Raw genomic sequence first — 14,278 nt, forward strand, 5'->3', positions numbered from 1 at the left:
TAATCAAGTGATTCTTTGGTGTACAACTAGGTAGAGCCAGCGTACCACTTGTGGTCTACGTGCCACAGTTTGAAAATAGCAGCAATATACAAAGAGATAAGCTACAAGATTCCACTCCGTTATTGATCTTTGCGTATGAGTTACTTATGTAAGTAGGAGAGCGTTCATAGATATTTAAGTAGGTAGATAGGAAGTAGAGGCACGTTAAGTAAAACTCACTTACTGTAGATATACAGTAGAAGTGAATAGGTAGGTCAGTAGTAGACGTTCATTAGTTATATAAAAAAAGTTTAGTAGGTGCATAGTAGCAGTTAGTAGCTATTGGCAAATGGTAGACGCTTGTTAGTTATGAAAAAGTTAGTACTGTAGATAGACGTTAGTAGGTACATAGCAGAAGTGCATAGGCAAGAAATTAGCATTTATTCATTAATTTTGCAACATTTCGGTAAGTTGGTAGAAGGTAGGTATACAGTCGAAGTTAGTTGGTAGGTAAGTATAGAGGTTTGGTAGTTATAAAAATATTCAGTAGGTAGGTAGAAGTTAGGTACAAAGTAGAAGTTAGTTGGTCAGTAGGTAGTAGATGTTTATTAATTAAGAAACATTTTGGTAGGTAGATAGAAGTGAGGTACAAAGTAAATGATAGTTGGTCAGTATGTATATATTTTTAGTCAAGACAAAGTTCAGTAAGTATGTTAAGTGTAGGTATATACTGTAGTAGAATTTATTTCCTAGGTTTGTTAGTTATGAAAAAGTTCAGTAAGTAGGTAAAGGGTAGGTATATAGTAGACATTCGTGGGTAGGTAAGTAGTAGATATATGTTAGTTAAGAACAAGTTCAATAAATAGGTTAAAGATATTGTAGATGTTTGTTAATTAAGAATACGTTAAGTAGGTAGGTAAAGGGCAGGTATGTAGTAGAAGTTAATTGGTAGGTAAGTGTATGTATGTAAGTCGTAATAGTAGAAGATAGCCAAGTTGTTGGTTACATTAAGCACGAATCATGCATTAGGTTTTGATGGCTACATGGTATGTAGCCATGTATGTATTCAAGCAGGTAAGTATAGTTGATGTTAGTTAAGTAGAAATGAGGTACGTAGTAAAAGTTGGAAAGTAGCTAAGTGCATATAGGTTGATAAGTAAGTGCGTTCTATGTTGTTTTAAGTTGGCCCTGTAAGTTGGGGAAATGTACTTTTTTGGGAATGTTGCCTATCATTAACAATACCTATGTAAGACAAAAAACATATAGTATGTTTTTAATTTTTTTATGCATTCAAATTCGTCCATCCATCCATCCATCTTCTTCCGCTTATCCGAGGTCGGGTCGCGGGGGCAGCAGCTTAAGCAGGGAAGCCCAGACTTCCCTCTCCCCAGCCACTTCGTCCAGCTCCTCCCGGGGGATCCCGAGGCGTTCCCAGGCCAGCCGGGAGAGATAGTCTTCCCAGCGGGTCCTGGGTCTTCCCCGTGGCCTCCTACCGGTCGGACGTGCCCGAAACACCTTCCTAGGGAGGCGTTCGGGTGGCATCCTGACCAGATGCCCGAACCACCTCATCTGGCTCCTCTCGATGTGGAGGAGCAGCGGCTTTACTTTGAGCTCCCCCCGAATGACAGAGCTTCTCACCCTATCTCTAAGGGAGAGCCCCTCCACTCGGCGGAGGAAACTCATTTCGGCCGCTTGTACCCGTGATCTTGTCCTTTCGGTCATGACCCAAAGCTCATGACCATAGGTGAGGATGGGAACGTAGATCGACCGGTAAATCGAGAGCTTTGCCTTCCGGCTCAGCTCCTTCTTCACCACAACGGATCGATACAGCGTCCGCATTACTGAAGATGCCGCACCGATCCGCCTGTCGATCTCACGATCCACTCTTCCCCCACTCGTGAACAAGACTCCGAGGTACTTGAACTCCTCCACTTGGGGCAAGATCTCCTCCCCAACCCGGAGATGGCACTCCACCCTTTTCCGGGAGAGAACCATGGACTCGGACTTGGAGGTGCTGATTCCCATCCCAGTCGCTTCACACTCGGCTGCGAACCGATCCAGCGAGAGCTGAAGATCTTGGCCAGAGGAAGCCATCAGGACCACATCATCTGCAAATAGCAGAGACCTAATCCTGCAGCCACCAAACCAGATCCCCTCAACGCCCTGACTGCGTCTAGAAATTCTGTCCATAAAGGTTATGAACAGAATCGGTGACAAAGGGCAGCCTTGGCGGAGTCCAACCCTCACTGGAAACGTGTCCGACTTACTGCCGGCAATGCGGACCAAGCTCTGGCACTGATTATACAGGGAGCGAACTGCCACAATAAGACAGTCCGTTACCCCATACTCTCTGAGCACTCCCCACAGGACTTCCCGGGGTACACTGTCGAATGCCTTCTCCAGCAAATGGGCGTACACTACTCTGCCCATAAAGCCCTCTAAAGTATATCCAAAAACAGCCAACAATACTCTATTTACATTTCGTGACCTGAATATTAATCAACTATTAGCGATATTGTTATTGTAAGACATATGTGTTCTTGTCTTACATAAGAATTTTGAATGATAGGCAAAATTCCAAAAAAAATGCAATTCCCCTTTAAAGCTTTGCTAAAGTTATGCCTTGGTGAAGATTTAAACTTCACTTGATGCCAGCACAAATTTAAGCCACAGCAAGAGGAAGATGAGGAGTGGAACATTTAGAAAAGTATGTTTTTACAGTTTCCTGTTTGGTTCGACAATCAGAACAGTAACTGCTGCCTCAAGCCTTCCTCTAAGGCCACATCTTAATTTAAAAGCCCCTAATGAGGTCACATAAACCCAAGACGAATGTGCGGCTTACTTTACTCTGGTAAGCTTGGACCTCCTCCCTGCTGAACACCTTCCACTTCAGTGCCTGCAGTTCCTCCACTCGGTACTGGCAGGTGTCTTTGTTTGAGCGGACAATGCTGGCACACAACTCATCTGAGTCGACAGGAGAGCAGTCAGAAACACGGCATGTTTGACATCATCTAGCTATCCTTGTACTTTACCTATATTGCGACAATAGGGGCCACGGGGGTCCTCGAGCTGGTTGTAGGGATGAATCGCCATTAAGTCATGTGCTGACGGTCTGGAGTCCAACCCTGATGTTAAAAGGAGATAATTATTTGGGATGATAAAAACAATAAAAAAGTGTGATAAGTAATTAGTGTAAAAAAGAAGCGGGAGCGTCACCTCTTAAGTCAGCGTGTCCACTGCCGTCCAACCTCATGTGAGTTCTGGAAGAGGGTGAAACACTGGAGCTTCTGTAGATCATATCAGACATTTGCTGGTTGGGGGAGCACAGAAGATATGGGTGGACATCAGCAGTGAAGGACAGCAGCTCAGAGTCCCCGCTGTAGGAGTAGGCTGAAGCCACGGGCTGAAGGAGCTGCGAAGAGCAATCTTGGCGCTCCTTGGCGGGGTAGGACAAGCCTAATTGGGCGTCCATTTGGAGTTGCTGCTGCTGCTGCTGTCGATGCCGCTCGACTTCAGCAATTAGAGAGTCACGCTGGCGCTTGGACATCCGTCCAAACTTCACAGCTGAAGGGCAAAAGAGTAATTTAAAGCACTAAAAGGAGTGAGGGAGTCTCCCTGCAAGGTGCCTCACCATCTTTGCTCATGCCCTGGGCTAAGCACTTCTGCAGGCGGCAGTGTTGGCAGCGGTTGCGGCTGGATCGGTCGATGGTACAGTTACTCTGTCTGGAGCAGGAGTAGGACACCGTAGGCAGCTGGCTACGACGGAAAAATCCCTGAGGGACGACAGAGTGCGAGCCAAACAAGAAAAGCAATCACATTCACATTGCCAAGAAATCAGTTTTGTTCATTCAAGCACAAACATAGAAATTAAATCAGGGGTCACCAAACTTCAGATCCGGTCCGCCAGCATCCACAATCTGGCCTGTGGGGCGTCGCAAGTAAAAATAAATAAATGACTTAAAAAAAAAAAATAATAATAATAATAAAAAAATTTAATATATATATATATATATATATATATATATATATATAAAATAAATGTAAAGGACCTATATGCCTATCTGCTAACTAGTTGATCGTTGATGTACCAGATTGCTGCTGTAGCAGATTGTTCAACTATTTTCTTAAAGGCCTACTGAAACCCACTACTACCGACCACGCAGTCTGATAGTTTATATATCAATGATGAAATGTTAACATTGCAACACATGCCAAAACGGCCGGGTTAGCTTACTAAAGTGCAATTTTAAATTTTGCGCGAAATATCCTGCTGAAAACGTCTCGGTATGATGACGTCAGCGCGTGACGTCACGGATTGTGGAGGACATTTTGGGACAGCATGGTGGCCAGCTATTAAGTCGTTTGTTTTCATCGCAAAATTCCACAGTATTCTGGACATCTGTGTTGGTGAATCTTTTGCAATTTGTTCAATGAACAATGGAGACAGCAAAGAAGAAAGCTGTAGGTGGGAAGCGGTGTATTGCGGCAGGTGTTGTGCTGGATAACGTACCCCAGCCGTAGAATGCACCCCTTGACTGGTGTGCCGGATAACACAGCCGGTGTTTCATTGTTTACATTCCCGGAAGATGACAGTCAAGCTTTAATATTGGCCTGTGGAGGACTGGGACAACAGAGACTCTTACCAGGAGGACTTTGAGTTGGATACGCAGAGACGGTACCGTGAGTACGCATGCAGCTGCGGCTTCCAAACATTTGATCGCTTGCCCGTACATGCGTGCCGCTATGTGCATGACACGTACGTAACTTTGGGGACTTTGGGGAAATATATGTGCTGTATGAACTTTGGGGAGGTGAACGGTAATTTGGGCTGTGGGATTGAGTGTGTTGTGCAGGTGTTTGAGTTGTATTGGCGGGTTATATGGACGGGAGGGGGGAGGTATTTGTTATGCGGTATTAATTTGTGGCATATTAAATATAATCCTGGTTGTGTTGTGGCTAATAGAGTATATATATGTCTTGTGTTTATTTACTGTTTTAGTCATTCCCAGCTGAATATCAGGTCCCACCCGCCTCTCACTGCATCTTCCCTATCTGAATCGCTCCCACTGCCCTTTATTTCCTCATCCACGAATCTTTCATCCTCGCTCAAATTAATGGGGAAATCGTTGCTTTCTCGGTCCGAATAGCTCTCGCTGCTGGTGGCCATGATTGTAAACAATGTGCAGATGTGAGGAGCTCCACAACCTGTGACGTCACGCTACTCGTCTGCTACTTCCGGTACAGGCAAGGCTTTTTTATCAGCGACCAAAAGTTGCGAACTTTATCGTCGATGTTCTCTACTAAATCCTTTCAACAAAAATATGGCAATATCGCGAAATGATCAAGTATGACACACAGAATGGACCTGCTATCCCCGTTTAAATAAGAAAATCGCATTTCAGTAGGCCTTTCATTCTGATTCTGAGTAATCACCTGTGATTAATCATGATTAATCTAAATTATGTAATGTGATTTGTCTGATTAAAAAAATAAATATCATTTGATTTAAAAAAAATGTCTGTTCTGTCCAGCCACTCAGATAAATAAAATAAATATTGCCCGCCAGCTTTCACAATTGGCATGCGGGAGGTCCAAAGTAAAAATAAAAATAAATTATACATATATATATATATATATATATATATATATATATACAGTATATATATACACACAGTACCGGCCAACAGTTTGGATACACCTTCTCATTCAATGCGCTTTCTTTATTTTCATGACTATTTACATTGTAGATTGTCATTGAAGGCATAAAAGCTATGGAGGAACACAAAAGAAGGTGAAAGGTGAAATAACTGAAAACATGTTTTATATTGTAGTTTCTTCAAAATAGCCACCCTTCGCTCTGATTACTTTTTTTGCACACTCTTGGCATTCTTTCGATGAGCTTCAAGAGGTAGTCACCTAAAATAGTTTTAACCTCACAGGTATGCTTTAAGCTCATCGAGAGAATGCCAATGCCAATGTCAAACATTTTGGGGACCAATGTGGTACATTTTTCAAACAGTGACAAACCTAGAAAAAACAAGTACGCATGTCTCACCTTGCAGCCCTCGCATGTGATGACACCATAATGCACTCCAGAGGACTTATCACCACAGATCTTGCACGGTATAACTTCAATCTGGGCTGAACAAACACAGACACACATTTTTTTACCAATTTAGATACAAAAGATTCAACAGCTTAATCAATTTAATATAGTCAGAAACTATACAAAAAGTTAGGCATTAGATCTTGTTACACTCTACCTGTGTTCTTTTGTTGAACATTTAAAGGTTGGGTCTATAGGAAACAGGGTTTCTTAACCATGGAGCCTAGCGTTTGGCTGCGAGTGCCAAAATATATCTGTTTCTCCGTTGTGGTCCGTATGGGCCGCAGTGGTAGTCAGTTGTAATAAACTTTTCCAACACCAGTGGCAGTGGTGACAATATCAAACAAACAGAAGACGTTTAGAGTCTGTCCAGAAACTCAGGAAAATCCTATTATTGATGTAGACGGCCATATCTGCTGTGCAAAATTGCTTTACACAAAGGAAGTGTGGGATACTTCTCTTGTTACCTTATTTCTATTTGACATTATTAAATGGATGTATTTCATGTTTGGCGCAGCCGGATGAAACAATGAGACAACAAAAACAAAAACAACAACAACAGAACATTATCAGTAAATACTAAGGATGTAACAGTATTACAAATACCACTGTGTTTCGGTGTCAAAGTCTTCACAATAATATCATGTGATGGTATCGAACGAAAACTTGGTGAGTGTAGTTTTTTCGGGTGTTTAGCGTTGCCCAGGTCTGTAAATAAACTACATCTCCCATAATCCTCCAGGTATGGCAAGGTGGGGGCGTGGAATGCCGTAAGCAGAAACTTAAGTGTGTTCATACCCCATGTAGATAAAAGTAAAACATTTTTGGGACATTTAATCTGTCCATAACCAGTGTTGGGTTAGTTACTGAAAACCAGTAACTAGTTCAGTACTGTTATTGCACTGGAGAATAATACAATCTGTTGATCAACTTGACATGCATTTGCATCACTGAACTCTGCTAAGCAATGTGGTCTACATACAACACACAAAGACAAAGATATGTTTCAAAGGGCCAAATTGTTTCAGGCCAGATCAAATTGACAAAACTATTTTAAATAGCTGCAACATAACATACATAATTAACAAACAGCATAAGAACAACATGTCACAACATAGCTGTAAACCTGGCTTCACTCAAGGAAGGCACGCATGACAAACACACCAAGCCTAACCAGGTGTTTTTTTCTCTCAAGGAATTCTAAAATAAAATCATATCTTCAGGAGATCAACACTGTACTGAAGCCCAGAACACTCTACACATTTCCCCACTTTTAGTTTAGAGATAAGGAAAGATTGGCCTGGCCCACTAGGATTCCTCTTTATGTTTGTGAACTTTATAGTCTATACATTTAGAGTGATGTGATAATCAAACACTCTAGAATGAAAGAGCAATAGTATTTAAGATAATTGACAGAGTGTGTGTACCTTCAGTGCTGAATGCGGAACAGAGGCAGAGTTTGGAGTGTTTTTTTTAGCTCGCTTTCCATTTTTATGTCTTCACTGTCCAGGTACTTAGAAAATGTTTTCCGGTGTACCCCCTGTTTTTTTTTAAGAAACCAGAGCTCTTCTCCATCATGTACAATAATGGAACGCAAATGGCGTGCAACTGAACTTTAGGTTTTCCATCAGGCACAGAGTGACAGTTTAATAACTTATAAACACGTGCTTACCTTAGCTAAAACAAACCTTAGCTAATACTCTAATCTCATCCGCCTCAATAAAAACAATCCTAAATATTTGTTCAGTACAGTAGCTTCGCTAACCCAACAAGGGACTCCCCCCAGTAGCTCCACCCACTCGGCTGACTGACTTTAGGAAATTCTTTAACAAAAAAATTTAACTAATTTGAAGGAGATTAAAGATAAGGTGTCCCAGATCCAACTGGGTTCTTTTAACGCAGATACAAATGTATGTACGACGTATATTGCCCTCCAAAAAAATCTATTTCTTTTTGAGGAAATAACATTAGAGGAACTGCTGCAACTTGTAAATGGGACAAAACAAACAACATATTTTCTTGACCCACTTCCTGGGAAACTTATCAATGAGCTGTTTGTAATATTAGGACCATAAGTGCTAAATATTAGTAACTTATCACTTTCCTCCGGCACTGTTCCCCTATCATTCAAAAACGCGGTTATTCATCCTTTGCACAAAATACCTAACCTCCATCCTGACCTCACGGTAAACTACCTTCCCTTCATCTCGAAAATCCGCGGAAAAAATTGTTGGTCCCCACATCTGCAGTTTCTCATTGTCCCCATTGAATTTAGTTTTTCTTGCCTTGATGTGGGATCTGAGCTGAGGATGTTGTTGTGGCTTGTGCAGCCCTTTGAGACACTTGTGATTAAGGGCTATATGAACCCACTTTGATTGATTGATGAAATTTATAGATTAATATGGTAAAGATAGGTTAAGCTTCAGCAGTGTGCCATGTTTCTACCCAACGTTAATATACGTTTGATGAAACATTATTATATGCATGAGTGTATGTATGTATACGTGCATGTGTATGTACAGTATGTATAGGTTTGTACAGTGAAAGTGCGTGTGGATGTATGTACCATGTGTGTAGGTATGTATTTGTGTATGTGCGTGCGTATGTACTGATATGCACTGTGCCGCCGGCCGAGGTCAAGGCACGAGAGAAGCAGGAGACAACCATCCCCCAAGCCCGAGAGAGACCACAACCCACACAGGCAGAAAGAGGGGCGCCCCACCCAAAGGGGCCCAGAGACTCCCCGCAGCCGCATGGGAAGACACCCCCTCGCACCAGACTCAGCAGCCACGGGCGCTCGCGTCACAAACAAACGGTGGACTATGGCCAGCACCATCGCACTAACTCAAAACGACCGAAAAACCACGACCAACAACCGCACGCCGACAAAACCCTGCGGACCAACCAGCACCAATTTGCTCGCTAGCCCAAACAAGAGACATCAACGCCACCCCCCATTAAGACACTCCACTCCCCAATCACAACCCACACAAACACATCACTGCCCATAGAACTGAGCCACAGTCCAACACCAACCAAAAAGGCTACTCTGCCTGCACCAAACCATTGATACAAACCTCACAGAACGAAGCCAAAACAGACAGACACGGACCCACAGGAGCACAAAAATTATGACTAAATTGGCAAAGCTGTATTTTCACTTGCACTTTAATTTTATTGAGAGTTTATTTAAAATAATATATATTCTTATTATTCTTATTTATTATTAATTTAGATAGAATGTATACATTTTAGCACTATATAATTGTATGTAATGGACCCCACATCTGCTTATTAAAATTTTAATGTATCCATTGTGTATATATATATATATATATATATATATATATATATATCTTTATATATATATATATATTTATATATATATATATATATATATATATATATATATATATATATATATATATATACACAATGGATACATTAAAATCTGCTTATTAAAATTTTAATGTATCCATTGTATATATATATATATATATATATATATATATATATATACAATGGATACATTACAATTTTAATAAGCAGATTTCTTTGTCACACATAACTTGAAAAATGCTGTAACTGTTCCCACTCATTGTACTTCCTCCTGAAGATCAATTGATGAAAAAAGAAGAAGGTATTTCCCACTAATGATGACCTAAATCAAGAAAAGAAGATCAAACACGTGTCTTGTGAGTACGTAGAATATGTGTAAACGGAGAGAGGTGGCGAGCGCGAAGGTGTGAAACCTCAACGTCTTTTCAAGTGGTCGACTGGCTTGTCTTCTCGCTCTGAGTGTCCTGCTTTCAAGTCAAGTCTTTCTCAGCGAATCCTTCTCTGTCTCGCTCATCAAGGACACGGCTGCCGGTAATGCTCTCTTGCTCCATCACTGCCAGTAATGGCCCCCCCTCCCCCTGCTCCTCCAAACCTCCAGATGCTACTAATACGTATTACAACTTTTACTTCTGGGTCATTGTGCTTTCTGATGTCTTGTTTGACAGTATGCACCACTGACATATATGTATTCCTGGTGAAGCAAGAATCAAAGCATGCAGTGACACTTTTTTTTAGTCTTTTCTCCTTTCCTCCTCCAGCAAATGTGTGTTAATTTGTGTGTTTTGGCTGTGTAGAACTGTGTCAGGTTGTCTGGGTGTAAGTGTGTCAGTGTGTGCCCTTCTTCCCTGGTGCCACACAAATCACTTGCAGGGACTAACTTGTTTTTTTTGATCCAAACAAAACTTGCACAGGAATAAAACGTCAGTGAGGCCGTATTTAACTTTACTGCCAACCCTTACACGCCTACAGCAGTGCTTGAATCCAACATTTTGAAGGTGCATTCACAAACCCCAGAGATCTGAACATCAACAATAAAAATATCAAAATCTCATGTGCCTTGGCTTTTATTTTTGGCTATTATTCACAATCATTATGTAATACAAGAACACATATGTTTTCTATTTTTTATGCATATTAAGCCGTAAATAAACGTTAACAAAATCCCAACTATCCTAATTCTAACAATGGAGTCAATGAGAGAGCCTCTATGCACCCAAAAAGCCCCTTAATAAGAATTACCGTAGTTTATCAATATAATATAGACAAAAGTCATTTTTTAAATGTTAATAAATCTCTTTAAAACATGCTGTAAAAACACATATCCCCTGAAAATATGCCCTGTAATAGCCACAAACTGGAGGATACATTTTTAATTACAATACTGAAGTGAATTAATTAACTCATATTATGTTTTGCATATGGTGAATGTTTATTTTAAATTTTGAGAAAGCAAACCACCAAGTTAAATTAAATAGTGGTTATTTCAGTTTGACACATAATAAGGTAAGGCTCCTTAGTTTGATATTAGCAGGTGGATTGTATCACTTCTCGCAGGAAAGAGGCAATAATTGGGACTTTGGAATGCAAAAGTGATAGCTCTATCCTTGTGAAGAGACTACATGTCTAGCTCAACGTCAACATTTAAGATATGACTTAAAGCAGTTCTTTTCCAGACACTTACACACGAACATCTCCTTTTATGGTCAGGGTGTGCTGTCCTGACTTAGCACAAACCCAGAGACAGAAAGGAGGAATATAAAAACTGATAGCTTGGCTTCTCCAAGTTAGGAGTGCCTAATTTTCTAGACCTGACCTCCTCCGGGAACCGCAGTCCTGTATAATGACGCTTGCTTGTAATAAAGCGTCTCCGACGTCTCTTTTGATCCAGCCACACTGCCGTGTCGCCCTTCTGTCCAGACGAGGATGACAAGACCAGAAATATACATCAATACAAAAAAAAAAAAAAAAAGTTAATACTAGTTAATACATCATAATAGGAATGCAAATGATGCATGTGTTTGAATGATAGAATGATATTTGCATCAATCCATCCATTTTCTACCCCTTATTCCCTTTGGGGTCGCGGGGGGCGCTGGAGCCTATCTCAGCTACAATCGGGCGGAAGGCAGTGTACACCCTTGACAAGTCGCCACCTCATCGCAGGGCCAACACAGATAGACAGACAACATTCACACTCACATTCACACACTAGGGCCAATTTAGTATTGCCAATCAACCTATCCCCAGGTGCATGTCTTTGGAGGTGGGAGGAAGCCGGAGTACCCGGAGAGAACCCACACAGTCATGGGGAGAACATGCAAACTCCACACAGAAAGATACCGAGGCCGGAATTGAACTCACGACTACTCAGGACCTTTGTATTGTGAGGCAGACGCACTAACCCTTTAGATGCAATAACAATAAGCTGAGTCAATTTAACGTCTTAATTTTTCATGGGTTATAGATAAACCTACGGATAATGGAGACATATATAATAGTCTCCTTTTCAGGTGAGAGACGATGCTAAAGGCAGTGCTTTTAAGGCACGCCTCCAATATAGTTGTCCGCCTGGAAATCGGGAGATTTTCGGCAGAATGGTTGTCCGGGAGATGTTCGGGAGAGGCACTGAAATTCGGGAGTCTCCCGGAAAATTCGGGAGGGTTGGCAATGGGCTGCGAATCTTTGGGTGTTCCACGATTCAATTCAATATTGATTCTTGGGGTCACGATTCGATTCAAAATCGATTTTTTTCAATTCAACGCGATTCTTGATTCAAAAACGATATTTTCCCGATTCAAAACAATTCTCTATTCATTCAATACATAGGATTTCAGCAGGATCTACCCCAGTCTGCTGACATGCAAGCAGTGTCAGGTTTTGTTGGTGACGAACCCCAAGATGCAGAGATGACGATAGGCATTGAGCGGGAAAACATTATCTAATGTCCAAAAATATAAAGAAAAAACACAAACCAGGAACTAGGAACAGGAAACAGGATGCCAGGGAAACAGGAACTGGAAGACAAGAAACAAAAAGACAGGAAGCTACAAACAGCTACAGAATATAGCTTACCACTACCACTTTCAGCTACACTGACATCGACAAGTAGAAATGACAATAATCCAGCACAGACTGGATGGGAAGGCAGGTTCAAATAGCAACTGGCTGATTGACACCAGGTTTGGCCCGGTGTCAATCAGCCACAGCTGAGGGGGAAAAGCACTCAGGGAGACAATCAGGAAATAACCAAAATAAGAGTGCTGACAGGAACTAAAGACATGAAACAAAAGACAAACAGAGGAAAATTTAAAACATAGCCAAACTGTCAGGGACAAGCCTGACAAGCAGAGTAGTAGATTTTTGTAAAAAGCTTTTATAATTGTAAAGGACAATGTTTTATCAACTGATTGCAATAATGTAAATGTGTTTTAACTATTAAATGAACCAAAACTATGACTTAAAAATGAGAATCGATTCTGAATCGCACAACGTGAGAATCGCGATTCGAATTCGAATCGATTTTTTCCCACACCCCTAGTTGGCAAGTATGGATATATCACTAAGCTTTAGAACTTTGTTGTGAAAATCTCCTTCCGCGTCTGTCCCTGACACCCACATTTCATGATGGCCGCTCTGTACACACTCTGTGGAAACAAACGCCCACACTGCTTGGTGCCTCGTCTGAGCTGCTGTGACGTAGATTACCATAGTAACTATTGTATCATACAAAAGCGCAGATTACAACCATTGAAATACTTTATATAGTTCAAGACTTCCTGTCATTTGAAAACATCACTGCACATCATAATGGCAGCTACAGTTTCCATCTTAAAGATCTAAAAAAAATATTTGGGAATGTCCGCCGGTGTGTGACGCACTTTATTACCTCTGCCACAGAGGTTTTGTTTTTGCCAGGGTTTTTTAGCCACATAACTTAAAAAGTTATGAGCGTATTTTGAAAAAATCACTTCCTGCTTTCTCTTTCGCTACACGCCCCCAGATTGCTGACCCGCGCCGCACAGAGGAATCTGGGAGATGTAGACTATTTTCAGAGAAGATTATTTACTGAGAAGATTTTCTCCAAAACCGTAAAACCCCTAACTTAAACTGTTGTGATTACACACATGCAGCTTACCTCTTCATACTTCATTCTGCCGGAAGCACACACACCTTCACTCTCTCTGCCTTACTGCTATCACTGTCAACTGTTTTGGCGACATTGATGCATGTTTTGGTTATTTCCAATGAATAATACAAAGCAAAAGAATGATGACTCTGTGTCCAAGTTCAAGCTCTCCTTCAATGGTACAAAGGTCAAACTCTAAAAAAGGAAGAACTAGCCTCAGGTATTAATATTTTCAAATTATAATAATACTTTTAATTAGCTACATATCCTTTGGCAAACACTCTCCTAATGGATAGCACTCAGGCGTCTCTCCCTTGTCATCACCTCGTTATTCCTGGGCTCGCTCCCACACTAGTGGACTCTCTGACCCATTGGACTTATCTTCTCTTTACTATAAAGAGAGAAGAAACTTTCATTGGGGCTCACGTTTGCAGAAGCTTGCTTGTGGAGGCACCCGTTTACATATGCAATTGACTGGAGTGACTCCAACACGGTAGTTCTTTTTTAATTAAATTATTGTAAAATTTGTGCCAGAAAACCCGAACTCTGACTGTTGTGTGTAGAGTCTCTAACATTGTAATTTTATATGTATTATCAAATTACTATTATTTTTAGCTGTCATGTCACAAAACTCTGTAAAAATAAAAATGCATGGTTTTGGCACAAAATGTTAAATGTTTTCCTTGCTTAAGCACAGGCTTCGTTTGTAGGTCAATATATTCTTATTC

At 41.1% G+C, this 14,278-nt stretch overlaps 1 protein-coding gene across 2 annotated transcripts in view; it reads right to left on the reverse strand.

Annotated features, from left to right (window-relative positions):
* The window catches only part of LOC133620897 (nuclear receptor ROR-alpha B-like), a 116,970-nt gene that overhangs the window by 7,054 nt on the left and 95,638 nt on the right, over positions 1-14,278 (reverse strand). For both annotated transcript variants that reach the window (XM_061982527.1, XM_061982528.1), the window contains 5 exons: positions 6,035-6,120; positions 3,611-3,752; positions 3,196-3,543; positions 3,012-3,104; positions 2,822-2,943 (listed from right to left, as the gene is read on the reverse strand). In XM_061982527.1, coding sequence (XP_061838511.1) covers positions 2,822-2,943; positions 3,012-3,104; positions 3,196-3,543; positions 3,611-3,752; positions 6,035-6,120 — 791 coding nt within the window. The remainder of the gene's footprint in view (positions 1-2,821; positions 2,944-3,011; positions 3,105-3,195; positions 3,544-3,610; positions 3,753-6,034; positions 6,121-14,278) is intronic.

The sequence above is a fragment of the Nerophis lumbriciformis genome, linkage group LG21, assembly GCF_033978685.3.
Source record: "Nerophis lumbriciformis linkage group LG21, RoL_Nlum_v2.1, whole genome shotgun sequence".
NCBI lineage: Eukaryota > Metazoa > Chordata > Actinopteri > Syngnathiformes > Syngnathidae > Nerophis > Nerophis lumbriciformis.